General features: G+C 43.7%; 1 protein-coding gene and 1 long non-coding RNA gene across 2 annotated transcripts in view; one reads left to right on the forward strand and one right to left on the reverse strand.

Annotated features, from left to right (window-relative positions):
• Positions 1-688: 688 nt before the first annotated feature.
• Positions 689-16,170, forward strand: LOC102964955 (zinc finger protein 677-like). Its single transcript, XM_042970220.1, has 4 exons — positions 689-1,019; positions 4,817-4,907; positions 8,190-8,355; positions 14,050-16,170. The coding sequence occupies exons 2-4, from the start codon at positions 4,839-4,841 to the stop codon at positions 16,104-16,106; spliced, it is 2,292 nt and encodes a 763-aa protein (XP_042826154.1). The 5' UTR covers positions 689-1,019; positions 4,817-4,838; the 3' UTR covers positions 16,107-16,170.
• Positions 5,924-17,317, reverse strand: part of LOC122234326 — a 95,822-nt gene continuing 84,428 nt past the window's right edge. The window contains exons 6-8 of the long non-coding RNA XR_006212088.1: positions 7,830-7,996; positions 7,259-7,342; positions 5,924-6,158 (exon numbers count right to left, since the gene is read on the reverse strand). This is a non-coding gene — a long non-coding RNA (uncharacterized LOC122234326). The remainder of the gene's footprint in view (positions 6,159-7,258; positions 7,343-7,829; positions 7,997-17,317) is intronic.

Consider the following 17,317-nt stretch of genomic DNA (forward strand, 5'->3'; position numbering starts at 1 on the left):
TGTTTTCTCTCTGGATAAAGCCAATTAGCTAAAACAAATGGCCACTCTGCTTACCTGATAATGTTAGGATGAGCTGTGTGACGAATGGTGTGGTCATGTCTTCTTGAGGACAACTTATTATCTTTCTTGAGAACATGTATGTAATCGGTCGTATCCGCTTGCTTGTCTTCTATGACAGGGTAAGATTTATTTTTGCAACCTCTCAACAGATTGCCTGTGATGCATGTCACATTCTGGTTTAAAGCTTACTCACTAATGAAAAGTTTTCTTTCCTACTACCTTTGTGGAGAGGATTGCTGGGTTGGGAGATGATTTTATTTTTAATTGTATTCCCCAATACCTCCCGCCAGCAAAAAGAGCTTTGACTTACACCATTTCCAACTTAAAAAAGGAAAACATTTCGGCTTCTAATATAAGTGGCTCTCACAACTCTAATCTTTTACTTCAAGTTGTTTGAAATATTAACTTCAAATAGCCAGGAGGCCGCTCGGTCCACGAGATACCAAAGAGATTCAAACAAACTCAAAAGCAGGGAGTAAGGCACTTTAGGGCTGAAAGTGCGGAGAAACGTCCAGGGGCGGGACGGAGGCCCAGACCCTACGCCTACTTCGGCCACGCCCCTTCGGCCGCTCACTTTCTGTCCAGTCCAGGCCACTGTCCAAGGCCCGTCCCTGGGCGGCCCCTCCCCGCCGCACGCTGCGCACGCGCAGTTTCCCGCAGACCCGGAAACGGAGCTAAGGACACCCTCCGGTGGGTCCGTGTCAGCTTTTCTGATTCAACACTGGTGTTTGCGATACACCTGCCCGTCCCCGGCCTCCGATCCGCAACACCCGCAGTTCGGGGGTCACCACGTACGATAAAACCCCCTTCAGGCGCTTGTGCTGCGCCCGATGATTCTCGGCAGGACCGTCAGATATTCCAGGCCTGGGAGCCCCACCGCGGGTTCGGGGGTCGACGACTATTTCGAGTTAAAGTCTCTGAGGCGCGTCCCCGCCCCCGGCCGTCCGCCTTCGGTCCAGGTAGACCGCTCCTGCCGCGTCTTTTTCCTGCTGAAAACCCTCCCGGGGCTCCGCGCGCTCTGGCCCTTTCCCCTTCGCGTCCTCCCTCTCTGGCCCCCAGGCTGCTCCTCTCTCGTCTCCCCCAGGCGCTAGTGCAGACCCAGAAGCCACGTCTCCTTGGCCTTGCGGTTCTGCAGGCACCACCCCTCTCCGGACACCCCCTCCACCTACGCCACCTCCGGAGCCGGGCCCCTCCCGCGTTAGTACTTCACTTTGTACTCACAGCCTTGGGAGCTTCTTCCGCACGATTCGCATCCACCGGCTGTGTTTGCCGTGGTGTGTTTCCACTATTGAAGCCGCCCTGGAAAGTGTTCTTCGCGGGCAGAGTTGTGAGTGTCAGGGTTTTTTTTTTTCCAGTTGTGAGTGTCAGGGTTGGGGGCGAAGCAGGGACAGTCTGAGGGAGAATGAGTAAAACTACGTGTGAGAGAAAGGAAGAAAGAAAGAGAGTAAAACAGGGAAGAGCAGGTGGATGTGGAGAGAGAGTAAGAGTGGAGTGAACCACAGAAAAGTAGAGGGAGAAAAGAAAGAGAAATCTAGATTAAAAGGTATCTCCAGAGAGGTGAAGGGTAGCACACTGGACGAGAGAGATCTTAACCGGTGATGGGAGTGGGGCAGCAAGGAGCAGGCACATCAGAATGAGAGTGGGGAAGGAATAAAGGCTCAGACAGCTCATTGGGGCCGTGGCAGATAGAGGTGGTGCTGGGACAGAAAGAGGGGCAACAGTGACAGAGACAGCAGAGGGACAAACAGAGCAGGGAGGGAATTCCCTGGCTTTTAATCCTTTCATTGGCTTCTGGTTGTCCTCGGGACAAAAATCCAGACTCCACTGTATGGCGACAGCCTAGAGCTCTGCAGGTGGGGTGACCTTCCAGAGTTGGTCCAATGTGAGGGAAGGAAAAGCCTTCTCTTTCCTGCATCGACCGGACATTGGACACTGGCTGGTCAGCCAGGTGCTGTGGTGAAGAGGCCGTTTACAAGGTGGGAGTGAGCTGTCCAGCAATAGCAGCCAGACTGACAGCTGTGGGGCAGTTTGTGCCTGAATCCTGAGGGGTGGATTCAGGAAGTGCAGCTAGTGTTTCCGTGGTTGACTTGTGGGGTCTCTTAGGACCCATAAGGGTTTAACGGGAAAATGTCACCATTTGGGGGGTAATCTGTGGTGGTTTTGGTGGGGAAAATCTCATTATTTCAGGCAAAGCATTCCTGAAGGCATCACATGTGTTTTGTGGGATACAGATGACAGTTGGGGGTGTTCCAGAAGGTACTGGAGTCTAGTTGGGAGTATGTGGATCATTGCAGACATTGCTCTTGTATTATGGCGTCATGGAGGTGCCTGACGTTGGGGTATGGTCTCCAAGAGGGAACGTGTCGAATCCTGGGTTGGTGGGTGTCTTCCTGCCAAAATAAAAGACTGGTGTTAGGAACATGGCGTAGGATCTTTGGGCAAAGTGCGTAGCTGATTAGGAGGTTCTGTCGTGTAATATTGTGTGTGGGGTGTCCGCTGGGAGTGTAGCACAAACAGCATGGGAACCCGCAGGAGTGTCTGAGTCAAGAAGGGAAACAGTGGGGGACTGGGGCCCAGGAGGTGGGTGCTTTCACTGAGGCAGGCTTGCTGGAGGTGGGTCTCTGGGAACAGCTGCAGAACGGCTGTGAGGTCCAACAGTACGACAGCCTCAGGATCCTTTGGACCCTGCTCATCAGTTTTTACCTCCAGGCATTTATTTGGTTCAGCATATACATATGGCGATATCGTCCCATCTTTAAAAAAAAAACACACAAAAAAGAGGCTTTTACTACATTCTCCCATCTTTATTTTTATTTACAAAAATTTTTAGTGTTTATTTATGAGAGACAGAGAGAGAGTGGGGGAGGGGCAGAGAGAGACAGAGACACAGAATCCGAGGCAGGCTCCAGGCTCTGAGCTGCCAGCACAGAGCCCGACGCGGGGCTCGAACTCACAAGCGGTAAGGTCATGACCTGAACCGCCTGAGCCACCCAGGCGCCCCTTTTCTCGCATCTCTAAAACAAAGAACCTTCCATCAGCTGCATTCCCCGTGGTGGTAAGTGCCCTGGGGTGTGCTCCATTTTAGAGAATACACTAAACACTTGTTTATACTCTGCTTCAGATCTTGGTTCCAGTTCTGTTTCGTATCCACTGCGCCGCTGAGACTCTCCATGTCCGAGTCACCAGGGACCTCCCCACTTCTCAGTCCAGGAACTGGCTTCCCCTTCTCTTCACGCTGGTCCCAGCAACAGCACACCAGGCTCCTCTTTCTGAAGCACTCTTCTCTTGGCTTCCACATCACACTAGTTTTTTACAAGTAAAACTACCACTTACCTGTTTTAACGTTCTTCTCCATGTTCATGCGTCCGTTCCCGGTGCCTGTTTCTCCTAACTCCTTGGTCTCTGACTGCAGGAGCACCCCTGGGCTTAGGCCTTGAAACCCTTCTCACTTCCTGCCTTTCCCCCTCGCCCCATCTCATGACTTTCAACACTGATGTCTCCTTTCACTGTTCCACCAGACTTCTCCCCTGAAACCAGGGGCCTTTACCCAGCTGTCTCTTCGATGTCTCTGCTGGGACAACAGCCTGGTATCTTCACCCTAATATGTCCAACAGTGACCCCCCCCCCCCAAACTCCTCCAAACCTGTCCCTTGCAGTCTGCCTCTGCATATAGGGGGACCCTGTATTTCCTGGGCTTAGATGGGCATCTTGACATGTTTGCAAAACAGACACTACTTGTTAGTGTTTTAACTTAGGACAACATAAATAAAAATCAGATGTTTACTCAAAATGGACAAGGGAATACATGAGGTATGGGGGACATTTTGAAGAATGCGGTCCCTTCTGATTTGCTTCCTTTAATACTTTCTGATCTTACCTCCTTGTCTCCTCTACTCACCCTGCTCCAGCTGCACAGGCTTCTCTGTCCTTCCTGGAGCTCAGAACACCACCACCTTAGGGTCTTCACATGGGTGTCCTTCTGCCTCGAAGTCTCTGACCCCTCACGTGCGGGTGGTAAAATCTCTTCTTTCCTCTGGTCTTTGTTCTGATATCACCTCTCAGTGGCGCCTTCTCGCCCCCGCTCCCTTTAACATTCCAGCCACGCCCCCACCCCCAATTCTGGTCCATAGTGCCTCCTTGGCATCTCTCTCCTGCTCCTTCCCCTTCCACTGGCTGGATATTCATGACAGCAAGGCCCCTGGGGATCCAGAGCCAGAAGGGGGATGTGCTGGGTGGGCCTCCTGAGTGTGCTCCACCCAGCTTCACGCTGTAAATCTGAGGCTGTCTGCAGATACAGCTCTTGTGTTCCTCCCAAAGATTCCCTTCAAATGGCCAAGGGGAGACAGGGCCTGATCTCAGTCCTAGTTAAAGTGCCTCGGGGGTTTCTGATGTGTCTCCAGCACTGAGCACCAAGGCTGTGGTGCTGCATGTCCGAGGCTGACATCAGCCCCTGACCCAGGGAGAGGTGAGGGGGCCCCGCTCTGCATGGGGTATGATCGGGGCAGGCCTGTGACCTGCAGGGGAGGGTCAGGTCCCGCCCAGGTCCCCACTGATGCGGTGTGCGGGGGGCTTCACCAGGGCGGGAGCCGGTTCTGAAGAAGAAGGGTGGGAAGGTCACTTGCTGGCCTCTGGAGGAGTCCACTGTCCCGGGGCACCGCCCGTGTTTTCACACGGAGAGGCCTTCCCGTGTGGGGATGCAGGACGGGAAGGACCCAGACTGACTCAAAGTGTTAAGCCGCGTTTTCTTGACACTTAGGATTGAATTCCCAAGCCTGATCATGCCTGAGGAAGAATCCTGGAAAGGGAGGAAGAGCAAAGGAAAGGAGTCGGGAATGGCCGTCTATCAGGTGAAGTCATATCCTGGGTCGATTTCCTGTCTCTCATTCCTGCAAGGCCCTTCTTGGACTTGCTAACCTTGTCTGAGTCTGCAGTGTTTGTCCACACTCCCCCAGGCCTTCCCCCGGTCCCTCTCCTCTGCACTTAGATTCCAGCTCGTAGTGACCCAGGGATCGGAGCCTGTGAGGGGGCTGCACTGGGCACATCCTGAGGGGCTTCGCAGCAGGCGAGTGGAGACGGGTGGTGTCAGTGTGGCTGGGCTGCAGGGGGTGTTTAGGGGCTGCCTCTGGACACATAGTAGGCTCTCTGTTGACCAGGATGAAAGAAGCCGTGTGTGGAAGTCCTGGATTCATGTGTAGGAAGAGTTGGAAGATTCTGGAAAAGAAGAGTGGTAAGAAGAAAGCAGCTCTGCCTGACCTTGTAATGCATTCAGAGCTAAACAAGTGCACCATGGTGTTTATGGTTCCAAACTACTAATTTAGAATCAAGTTCAGAAATCAGCATCCGTGATAGTGGATGTTTTATTCCATAGTTGGTTTTACAGTGTGGAGTCAACCTAATCAATGGTAAAGGTTTTAAAAAAATCATTCTCAGCACATCTGTCCCACAGAGACCATGGCGTTCCTACAGCAGCTCTCGTGAGGCGGATGTTTTAGATGAAAATGGTGTTAATTTAGCCCAGATCTGGAGCATAGAGCTTTATCTTCACCATCAGAGGGGCTGTAGCCATCTGGTTCCACCATTATTTTTAAGTATTATATCTCATTGACCTTAGACATCACATGAGTGAGTGACATGTATTGATTGGTTGATTGAATAAGCTCCAGACCAAGAAGCAACTTAGGCACAAAGATGTAGTCAGAAGGGGATGCCCTTCCCTGTCACATCCCCACCCTTCATGTCTCCACAGGGAACCGATGTTGTCAGTTCTGTGGCAGGAGTCAGTTCAAACCTGATACAAATGCATTTAACACTGGTATAAAATTTTAGGAAATCTCGATGAAGTTTGTCGTAACATTTTATTATGCAAATTATTAAAATTTACATAGCACGTCTAGACACTCTTTTCATGTTAATCAACACAATCAGACACAGCTTGCTCATTTAGAGCCTCATTGGATCATTTTCTTAATGGGGACACACGGGGACCTTTGCCATTTTTCGCTGATGTAAAGAATGCCACGGTGGCTGTGCAGGAGTAGGCCGGCCTCTCTGCAGATGTCTCAGGATTTCTCTGGGTCGGACAACTCAACGTGTGATTACTGGGTTAAGGACAGTGCATTTCACATTAGGATAGATTCTGTCCGATATGGTCTCCTAAAGCTACGAAGTACCCCATCCCACAACAACACGTGAGATTTCCCCCCTGATGTAAGCAAAATTGGTAATCTCTTTGTGTTTGAAAATTGGGGAGAAATTGACAATCCGTTGTATTTCCATTTTCCACCTACTTGTAACTTTCATTAGTTTTGTGGGAATAAAACCTGGATTTTCATACTTTGCTGTTCTCCTTTGATATATTTTTAAGGGCTGTTTTATGGCTTAATTCTTTACACACAGCCTTGTGTCTTCATCAGTGTTTTGCAGTGAAATGTAAATCTTTCCTTCTTGCCTTCTACTTTCTGATCTTTCTTAGGCAGATCTGAGCTAGCATGATCTCAAGGTATTATGTTCCATTTAGTACTCTTTTCTTAAAATTATCTCCTTAAATTGGCTTTTTGTATATATCTTGTAGTTATTTCATTGATTGTAAAGTTTCATGTAACACACACATTAATAGGTTCATGTGTTCTTTGGCAAATCTCTCCATTTAATTTTTCTTTTCAAAATTATTTTTCCTCAGCACAATGGCCACTGTTTCATTTTTTTAAATCCCACATTTCTTCTGCATTTGAATTGCTCTGAGTTTCTAAATCACTGAGGTCTTTATGTGACCACACCTCCAGTAAGAATTAGGTTTGGGAGTGCCTGGGTGGCTCAGTCAGCTGAGCATCTGCCTTTGGCTCAGGTCATGATCTTGTGGTTCATGAGTTCGAGCCCCGCGTTGGGCTCTTTGCTGACAGCTCGGAGCCTGGAGGCTGCCTCAGATTCCATGTCTCCCTCTCTCTCTGCCCCTCCACTGCTCGTGTTCTCTCTCTCTCAAAAATAAAAAAAACATTAAAAAACAAAAAGAATTAGGTTTGTCAGTTTTTGGTCATGTCTTTGTTATGTCCTTCACATAGGTTGGGAAATGTCTTGCAAATAGGTTCCTCAGTGCAACTTCTAATGGGAATGAGTGTTTCCCCCCAGCTGGGCCCAGCTTAGGCATCCAGAGCAGCGGTGAATGGCAGGAGCCTGGCTGGCCCTCATACCTCAGCCTCACCTTTGGTGGAAATGCTTCCAGTGCTTACTGTGGATTGTGATGCTTGGTGGAAAGTTCTTCCTCAATAAAAACGTTTCAGATGTCCTGTTTGGTATGATTTAAAAAAAATTTTTTTTTTAACATTTATATTTTGAGAGAGACAGAGCATGAGATGGGGAGGGGCAGAGAGAGGGGAGTTCCAGATTCTTAAGCAGGCTCTAGGCTCTGAGCTGTCAGCACAGAACCAGATGCCGGGCTTGAACTCAGGAACCGAGAGATCATGACCCGTGATCTGAGCCGAAGTCAGATGCTTAACTGCCTGAGCCACCCAGGCGCCCCCCGCCCCTTTTGTTTTTGGTTTTTTTTTTATTTTTAATCATCCAATATTTCTTCAAAGATCTGCTGTGACCAACCTGTGTTCTATTTAGTTCAATTAATGTACATTAGTAAAGTTCATCAACCCGAATCCTTTTTTTGTTTTTAGTGGAATAAACTCCATTTGATGTATACATTCCATAATGGCTAAATGTCTGACTTTAAATGAAAACATGTATTTATATTTTTGCATATAGTTTGTCACACCTGAAGTTACCTCTTGTGCTCTAGATCCACTAGGTGTGTAGAACTGTCACTTAGGAGAACGTCAGGTGTACGGCATCCATATAATCAACCATGTGTTGGATATTTTTCATTTATATCGTTCTTTTTATTGTCCACAAAAATGGGAAATCTACAGTGATGTAGTGGATTCGATATCCTCTGATGGAAAAATATAATGAAACAAAATTAGGGACCTAAGAATTGCTCACAGTTACCTGTTCTTGCCCAAAATGATATGTCAGAACATTCACTTTGGTTGAATCGGTCCTTACACTGCTCTCCCGCTCATATTTTGTGTGAACAGGAGAACTCACCCCCAAGGATCCGTGGTGAAATGTGTTTTTCATTTCAGGAACAGTTGACCTTCAGGGACGTGGCCATAGAATTCTCTCAGGAGGAATGGGTGTGCCTGGACCCCGCTCAGAGGGCCTTGTACAGGGACGTGATGCTGGAGAACTACAGGAACCTGGTCTCCCTGGGCGAGGAAAATGTCCCTCCAGAAGTCGGGATCTGCCCCAGTGAGTCTCTTGGGAGCCCTTGCTCTGCTTGATGGAGATTGAGGCTGGGTTCATTTTGAAATGAGAACTTTTATGAGGCGGCATCCCCTTCCACTCCCTCTTTTGTCAGATGGTCTGCCCACCCCCCCCTAGATTAGTGGTGCCTCCAGAAGTTGAGGAAGAACAAAACCTTATGGCAAACTTTAAAAAATGTCTCATTCTGGATCCACTTAGATCCGTGTACTTCGGACTCAGTAGTTCTTGGAAGAGAGCCGGATATCTATGTTTTAAAAATATTCCATAAGCATTCAGGAGAGAGTGAAGAGGCCTGTGGAATGTTTTTCTAGACATCTGTAACATCCTCTCTCCTCAGCTGAACAAAGGGCTGGAATTGGATTCTGGAAAAGATACAGCACATCACATTCCTTTTTTTCATTCCTTGCTTTTTATGAGCAGGAATCTCTCTTTCTGTCTTGAATGATATCTCTATTTTGGAGCAAGGGAAAGAGCCCCAGACTGGAGAGCAAGGTGAAAACAGTGAAAAAACCAAACGGGTGGGAACATAGGCAAGAGCTCAGAAGGGCAGAGAGGAGGCCGCACCATTAATGGTGTTTGGGGAACTCTCCGCCAGTGGGGGAGTTCTGTGGGAAAACAAATGTGTCTTTCTTGTGAGCTCTCAGAGGTAAAGTTTGCTTCCCTTCCCCTCATCACTCCCTTCTTCAGACGTGTAGAAATGCATCCTCCTAGCCCCCAGCTCATGCAAAGACCAAGGCAAAACCTTGGCCATGACCTGTAGCACTCTATTAAGTGCCCCATGACCTCTTCTTTTTTTTTTTTTTTTTTTTTTAAGATTTTATTTTTGGGGCACCTGAGTGGTTCAGTTGGTTAAGTGTCGGACTTCGGCCTAGGTCGCGATCTCCTGGTTTGTGGGTTCCAGCCCCACGTAGGGCTCCGTGCGGACAGCTCAGAGACTAGAGCCGCTTCGGATTATGTATCCCCCTCTCTCTCTGCCCCTCTCCAGCTCATGCTCTCAAAAATAAATAAATGTTAAGATTTTATTTTTAAGTAATCTCTCCACCTAACGTGGGGCTCGATCTTACAAACTCAAGATCAAGAGTTGCACGCCCTCTTGCTGAGCCAGCCAGGCGTCCATGCCCCTGTGACCTCTTTTGTTCCTTGACCATGAAGGGCACTAGGGGGCTGGTTTTAAGGGGTTCTCTCTTTCTCATTCTTTTCTCATTCTCATTCTCTTTCTTTCTTTTCTCATTCCATTCTTGTTCCCAGTCCACACGGGTCAGAGCTGAAGCCTCCCCAATCCTGGCATCAGGACTTCTCTAGGATCATCCTCAATCTGTGTGCTTAGGAGACCTGCTCCTGGTGTTGGAAAACATCAGCATCTGTGGGCCCAGAGCTGTCTGCCTCTTCAGGCCCTTTCTTCAGTTTTGCTTTTGCCCCACGTCAGAGTGTGTGTCACGGGGGTGGGTGGGTCTCTCAATCCAGCCCTGAAACTGCTTTGACTCAGCAGCAGTATAAGCACGTCCACACCACACTATACTGTAAGTTTCGCTATGTTATGTGTTTTTGTTACTTTTCTCTCAAAGTATTTTCTACTTTGCTGTGTGATACCTTCTTTGACCCATGGGATTTTTTAAGTGTTTAAAGATCTTCATGTATTTACGTCCTTTCCAGTTTTCCTTCAGTTACTAATGTCAAGTTTCATTCTTCTGTGGTTGGAGAAAATACTTTGTATGATTTCACTCTTTTTCAATTTGTTGAGACTTACTTCATAGACTGATATATGGTCTGTCCTGGAGAATGTCCCACGTGCAAGTGGGGAAGAATGTATTTTGCTCTTATGGGCGGGGTGCTCCATATACGTCTGTCAGTGCTTGCTGGTTTATACTCGGCTAAAATTGTCTGTGTCCTTCCTGAATTTCTGTCTGGCTGTACTCTCCATCATTGAAAGTGAGATCTGGAAGTCTCCAAATACTCTTCTACAACTATTTTTATTTCTCCCTTCAATTCGATAAATATTTGTTTCATATATCTTGGGGTTCTCTTGTGTATATGTTCGTATTTGCTGTAATTCCTTAATGAGTTATACTTTTTAAAATATATATTGTCCTTTGTCTCGTAACAATTTTTACTTAAAGTCTGTTTTTTCTGATACTCCAGACACTAGGAAAACAAACAAATCATTAGATTCGCATTGCTCTCTGAGCCCACAGTATCTCCAAGGTATGCCTGTATCTAAAAACTTTCTTCTTATTTTTTTTTAGTGTTTATTTATGAGAGAGACAGAGCGCGAGCAGGGGAGGGGCAGAGAGAGAGGGAGACACAGAATCTGAAGCAGGCTCCAGGCTCTGCACTGTCACCACAGAGCCCAATGCAGGGCTCAAACTCACAGACTATAAGATCATGACCTGAGCTGAAGTCAGATGCCTAACCGACTGAGCCACCCAGGCGCCCCTAAAAACTTTGCTTCTATAAATCCTGTCCTTCTCTCCTCTGCTGCTGTCACAAATTCTGTATATATATTGTGTGACCATCAGTGGTTCACATTTAAATCACAGATTTTAAATACTGTTTGATGTTGTTGTTTTAATCAATAGGGAAAAAGAGTGACAAATTGAAAACACAATACTAACCTTATACTCACCAGTCTACTGTCTTTATTACTGTTTCTTATTTCTTGATGTGGATTCGCGTTTTTGTTTCTTCATTCATATTAGCCTCAAGCATTCCCTTTACTAATTTTTTGTTAGACTGGTCTTCCAGCAAGGGACTCCCCAGTTTTGTTTTGTTTTTCTGGCAACGTTTTAAGTTTTCTTCTATTTTTGAAGGATAGTTTGAAGTGTGTAGAATTCTTAATAGACCTTTATTTCTCTTTAGCACTGTGAAAATGTCATCCCGTTGCCTTCTGGTCCATACGGTTTCTGGTGTGAAATCATTGGGTAATTTTACTGACGATCTCTTTTACCAGAGGAACTACCCTTTGCCGCTTTCAGGGTTCTGTGTCTTTGGCTTTTGACAACTTGATTATGAAGTGTTTCACTGTGGGCATCTTTCAGTTTATCTCACTCGGGCCTTGCTGAAGTCCTTGGATATGTTTGTAGGTTTATGTACTTCACCAAATTTGGGAATTTTTCTGCCTTATTACTTCAAATATTTTTTCTGCCCATTTCATTCTGTCCTCTCCTTCTGGGATTCCCATGATCTATGTTGGTACACTTGAAAGTGCCCCACAAGTCTCTTGTTCCATTCATTTTTCTTCATGCTTTTTTCTTCTGCTGAGACTGAGTAATCTCAGTGGACTTAATTTGTTCAATTTGCCTGTTCAATTTGGTGTTAAACTCCCTTAGGGCTTTTTCCATTTTAGTTTCTGTACTTTTCAGCTCCAGAATGTCGATTCTGGTTCCTTTTTATAATTTCTGCCTCTTTCTTGATGTTCTCAGTTTTGAGAAATATTGCTGTCATTGGGTCCTTTGGTTATTTGCATATGGTCTCTTCATAGTTATTTAAGCATAGTTCTTTCAAAATAGTGACATAAATTCTTTGTCTAGCAAAGTCTGATGTCTGGGCTTCCTCAGGGACAATCTTTGTTAAATTGCTTCTTTTCCTATGTATGGGCTATACATTATTGTTGGTTTGCCTGCCTTATAATTATGTTAAGTTAAACATTTTGAGTATTATGACAACTCTGGAAGTCACATTCTCCCCCACCCATACCCACACCTCAGCATTGCTTATTGTTGTTTACTGCAGTTGCTGTTGTCTGTTTAGTCATTTTTCTGAGTCAGTTTTGTAAAGTCTGTATTCTTTGTCACATCTGGTTTGCTTAGTGGTGAGCTAGTGATTAAACGCATAACTTATCAAACACCTGGAACCAAAAAAACCAAAAAGCAAGAAACTCCTAGTCTTTGGAAATAGACTTTGTACGTTTGTTTGGGAATACCCAAAACTCAGCTTGGCGGTTTACAGTGGGGTCTTAGCCTTTACCTCCTGCTTCTGCCGACCTGAAGGTTAGCAGGAGGTGAGGCACAGGGTCACCTCATGTGTTTTCTGAGCACTGGCCCCACCCTGGGAATGTGCACGACTTAGATTCCTAGGAACGTGTAGCTGTTTTTCAAAGCCCTTATTCCCCAAAGCATTTTACTCCCCAGCCCTTCATCCCTGGCTTCACAGTGTCTTCTCTTGGCCCCAAGTGTGCCGTCTGCTAGTATACTTGCCTTTAAATATGCTTGTCAAATGGACACCACTCCCACCCCACCTGGCATAGCACCTCTTGAATTCGGCAAAGGCAAAACTTTTTGAGCCAGTTTTTCAGTGAGCCACCAAGCAGATCAAAGTAAAACCCACAATTCTTAGAGAATCAAGTCTGTTCTGCCACTCCCAGTACATGGGACCTATAGCAGGAACATGGGCTGCCTCTATGCTGTAGAGAATGGGATTGGGCCAGGGGAAGTTAAAATGTTAAAATCTCTCCAACTGAGATCAGCTGCCTTTTTCTTAAGTACCTACGTGATTGCTATAAATCTTTGTTTGGTTTCCAGAATTTTGATAAAGTTGATTCTGACAGTTTTTGCCAACTTACTTGCTGTTTTTGTAGAGAGATGGACTTAGAATATTCCACGATTTTCATGCTGTTACTTTTACCCAGTTCTTTACAATACTATTTACCCAGTTATTTACAATACTATTTATCTGAAAACTGATATTTCAGAAGCCACTGGGCATGTGTGTAACTTAGACTGCTATGAATATGTGGAAGCTTTTCTCAACATGTTTTCCAATTCTCATATTGTGTGCTCTTTCTGGAATATAAGTCCTTTCCCTTGTTATTAAGAGAGAAATCATTAGAATTCCAGTCTATAATTGTGTGTAAGTGTGGTTACTTATTATTTACCTGTTGGATTTATCTTGGTTTAATTTAAAAATTTCATTTATTAACTTGTCATCTACAGATTAGGAGTTTCAGTATCTAGTATGGAATATGACTGCAATTCACCAATTGTTAAATGTTCTAAAATGCCTATTCTGCATACAGCATAGACAGTTTTAGAGTAGATATTAAGAATATTTTCTTATTCCAATGATGTATTAAATTATTCTTGACTTATTACTTTTATTTTTACTTTTATAGTTTGTAACTTCCAGGTATTTATCTTATTCATTTTTTTTTGAAAGACTTTATTTTTAAGGAATCTCTATACCCAACATCGGGCTCAAACTCATGACCCCGAGATCATGAGTCACATGCTCTACCGACTGAGCCAGCTAGGCGTCCCTAATTCATATTTTTATGGATTGTCATTACTTCATGTAGAACTGTGCCTCATCATTTATTTGCATATAGTAATTATACTGTAAATATGCATTTGTATAATATGTTTTCAGTACAACACACCTATTTGTCTACTGGCATTTGGTGTGTGTTTTGATGTGGTGGGCAAAGAATACACTTTCTTTCAGAACTTATATAAGTTTACATAATGTGAATGATTTGGTCATAGGGTGTTTCAAAGTAGGTTTCTCTTAATATAATTCGAAATACATGTTATCTTTTATTAAAAGATTCTATTCACTTTGCCTTCTTAAACATTTACAGACTTTGGTTGAGAAGTTTTTATTTCTTCAATGTAAGTTTTACTTTTAGTCTAACAACCATCTTGCAACTCTAGTTAATATGAAGACTTTTTTTTATATATCTTTCAGATAGCTCTGCTACATTCGTGATCAAGGAATTATTACCAAAGAAAGACATTAATAATGGAGAATTATACCAGTCAGTGCTCTTGGGAAGACCTGAAAGCCATGGCCTTGAGGATTTTGACTTCAGGGAAGTCTGGGGAAATACGTATGAATTTGAGAGCAAGTGCGAATATGAAGAAAGAAATTCAAAAGGAATGCTTGTGACAGATAACCTAAATCTCAGTGGTCGAAGAGATAAACAAGACAGCAAATCCTGGATTAATTTACCTTTAAAGCACAGTGTTTCTTTAAGAAAAAGTACATATCAATATTTTAAACAAGGGAAATCATTAATAAAGAATTTGTTAAAAATAAAAACCAATATAATCTATGCAGGAAACAAGTATACAAAATGTTTTGAAAATAGAATTGCATTAAGCTCCCAGTCGCATCTGGCTGAATTATTTCAAACTGAGGAGAAAATTAGTGGATGTAATCAAGTTGAGAAGTCTGTCAAAACTTGTTCCATTTTGCCACTTCAGCGATTGCCTCCTAGTGTCAAAACCAACATTTGTAATAAATATGGAAAGGTTTTTATGTGTCCTTCATTGCTTACACAGCACCAGAAAACAAAAGTTAGAGAAAAACCATACAAATGTAACGAATGTGGAAAGACTTTTAGCCATCATTCAGTCCTTACTAGTCACCAGAGAATTCATTCTGAGCAGAGACCATACAAATGTAATGAGTGTGGTAAAGCCTTTAAGCAGTTCTCAAACCTCACAAGACATCAGAGAATCCATACCGGAGAGAAACCATATAAATGTAATATATGTGACAAGGTCTTTAATCAAAATTCCCACCTTACAAACCATTGGAGAATTCATACTGGAGAAAAACCACACAAATGTCATGAATGTGGTAAGGCTTTTATCAAGTGTTCAGACCTCTGGCGTCATGAGAGAATTCATACAGGAGAGAAACCTTACAAATGTAATGAATGTGGTAAGGGTTTTACCAAACGTTCATATCTTTGGGATCACAAGAGAATTCATACTGGAGAGAAACCATACAAATGTATTGAATGTGGCAAGGTTTTTAGGCAGTGGTCTACCCTCAGGATTCATCGAAGAATCCATACTGGCGAGAAACCTTATAAATGTAATGAGTGTGGCAAGGCTTTTAAGCAGTGCTCACACCTCACTAAGCATCAGAATGTACATCCTGGAGAGAAGCCACACAAATGTACTGTGTGTGCCAAGGCTTTTATCCACATTTCAAGTCTTGTGAAACATCAGAAAATTCATTCTGGAGAAAAACCATACAAATGTAATGAATGTGGTAAGGCTTTTATCCAAAGTTCAAGTCTTGTGGATCATCAGAGAATTCATACTGGTGAGAAACCTCACAAATGTAATGAATGTGGCAAAGCCTTTACTGTGCGTTCAAGCCTAACTAAACATAAAAAAAACCATACTGGTGAGAAACCTTATAAATGTAATGAATGTGATAAAGCATATACACAGCTTGTACACCTTACTAGACATCAGAAAATACATACTGAAAAGAAACATGATGAATCAGGTATACATGGTAATGCTTTTATTCAAAGCTCAAGCCTGGGGGATCATCAGAGAATTCATGGAAGAGAGAAACCTTACAAATGTAATGAGTGTGGCAAATCCTTTAACTGGTGTTCACGCCTTACTCGACATCAAAGAATCCATACTGGAGAGAAACCATATAAATGTAATGTGTGTGGCAAGGCTTTTAGTCAAAATTCAAACCTTACAATTCATCAGAGAATTCATACTGGGGAGAAACCTTACAAATGTAATGAATGTGACAAAGCCTTTAAGCAGTATTCAAGCCTCATAAGACATCAGAATATACATCCTGGAGAGAAACCACACAAATGTATTGTGTGTGGGAAGGCTTTTATCAAACGTTCGCACCTCTGGGGTCATGAGAGAATGCATACTGGAGAGAAACCATACAAATGTATTGAATGTGGCAAGGCCTTTCGACAATGGTCTGACCTCAGGATTCACCAAAGAATTCATACTGAAAAGGAACCTTAGAAATGTAATGAATGGTGGGGTGCTTGGGTGGCTCAGTCAGTTAAGTGACCGACTTCAGCTCAGGTCATGATCTTGTTCATGAGTTTGAGCCCTGCATTGGGCTCCATGCTGGTGGTGCAGAACCTATTTGGGATTCTGTCTCTCTCTGTCTTTCTCCTTCTGTCTGCCCCTTCTCCACTCTCTCTCAAAATAAATAAACTTTTTAAAAATGTGAGTAAAAAAGCAACATAATGAATGAGAATCATTTAACCATTTTCCACAATACACTATGTATCAGAGGATTTATACTAGGGAGAATTAAGTCTAGTCCAAGATTAATCAACCTCAGATGTTAAATTCTTCACAGTAATTAAAAGTCAAAATCATTTAAGACTCATGAGATGAGTGTCAATGGAACAAGGTGATCTTTAGTAGTGATGTACCATTTATTAAAAAAATTTTTTTTAAGTGCCATCTTTTTTTATTATTTTGAGAGAGAGAGGGAGAGAGAATCCCAAGCAGTCTCTGTGCTGTCAGCACAGAGCCCAGTGTGGGTTTCAAATTCATAAACCATGAGATCAGGACCTGAGCTGAAACCATGAGTCAATGCTTAACCCACTGAGCCACCCAGGTGCCCCTGTACCATTTCTTTTAAAACTACTTTTTTTTGTTTTTAATTTGAGGTTTCTTAAAAAGCCTACATTACTATTGATGTCTTTCAACCTGAAGTTTGGTGTTCTACTTTCATTACATGTTTTTTTTGTGTGTTACCATGATGGTTTCTGGGAGCAGATCAATATGATAAAAGGGCCTACTTTATTAAATGAGAATCATTCTCATCCATGTATCCTGAAGGAACACTGAATTTTAACATACAATGTTGTGTGGTATTGAATGAGAAAATGGGTTGGGCAGAGAATATATGTCAAACAGTGATGTAAATAGTATGTTCAGGATCCCTTCTACAGATTTGTCAGTACAACAGAGGGCCACTGGATTATCAGAAACCACTGTTGTGCCAGACAGCATGAAAAAGCAGGCTTTAAGATTGAGAGACTTAGATTTTCATGATAGGTTAGCAGGGACTGCTTATGTGCTAGAAATAATGGAGAAGAAATGATAGTCATCCTCTCCCTGTAATGAAAATAGTGGTTGTATATCAAAGATAAGTGAAAATTTAGTCTTATTTTGGGGAGCTAAAAGCAATTATCAGAGAGAAGAACTTCATCAAA

Source organism: Panthera tigris, chromosome E2 (genome assembly GCF_018350195.1).
Source record: "Panthera tigris isolate Pti1 chromosome E2, P.tigris_Pti1_mat1.1, whole genome shotgun sequence".
In the NCBI taxonomy this organism is placed as follows: Eukaryota; Metazoa; Chordata; class Mammalia; order Carnivora; family Felidae; genus Panthera; species Panthera tigris.

Coding starts and splice junctions, on each gene's coding strand:
- LOC102964955 (XM_042970220.1), top strand. CDS start 4,839: ATGCCTGAGGAAGAATCCTGGAAAGGGAGGAAGAGCAAAGGAAAGGAG. Junction 4,908..8,189: donor CGGGAATGGCCGTCTATCAG/GTGAAGTCATAT, acceptor TTTTCATTTCAG/GAACAGTTGACCTTCAGGGA. Junction 8,356..14,049: donor AGAAGTCGGGATCTGCCCCA/GTGAGTCTCTTG, acceptor TATATCTTTCAG/ATAGCTCTGCTACATTCGTG.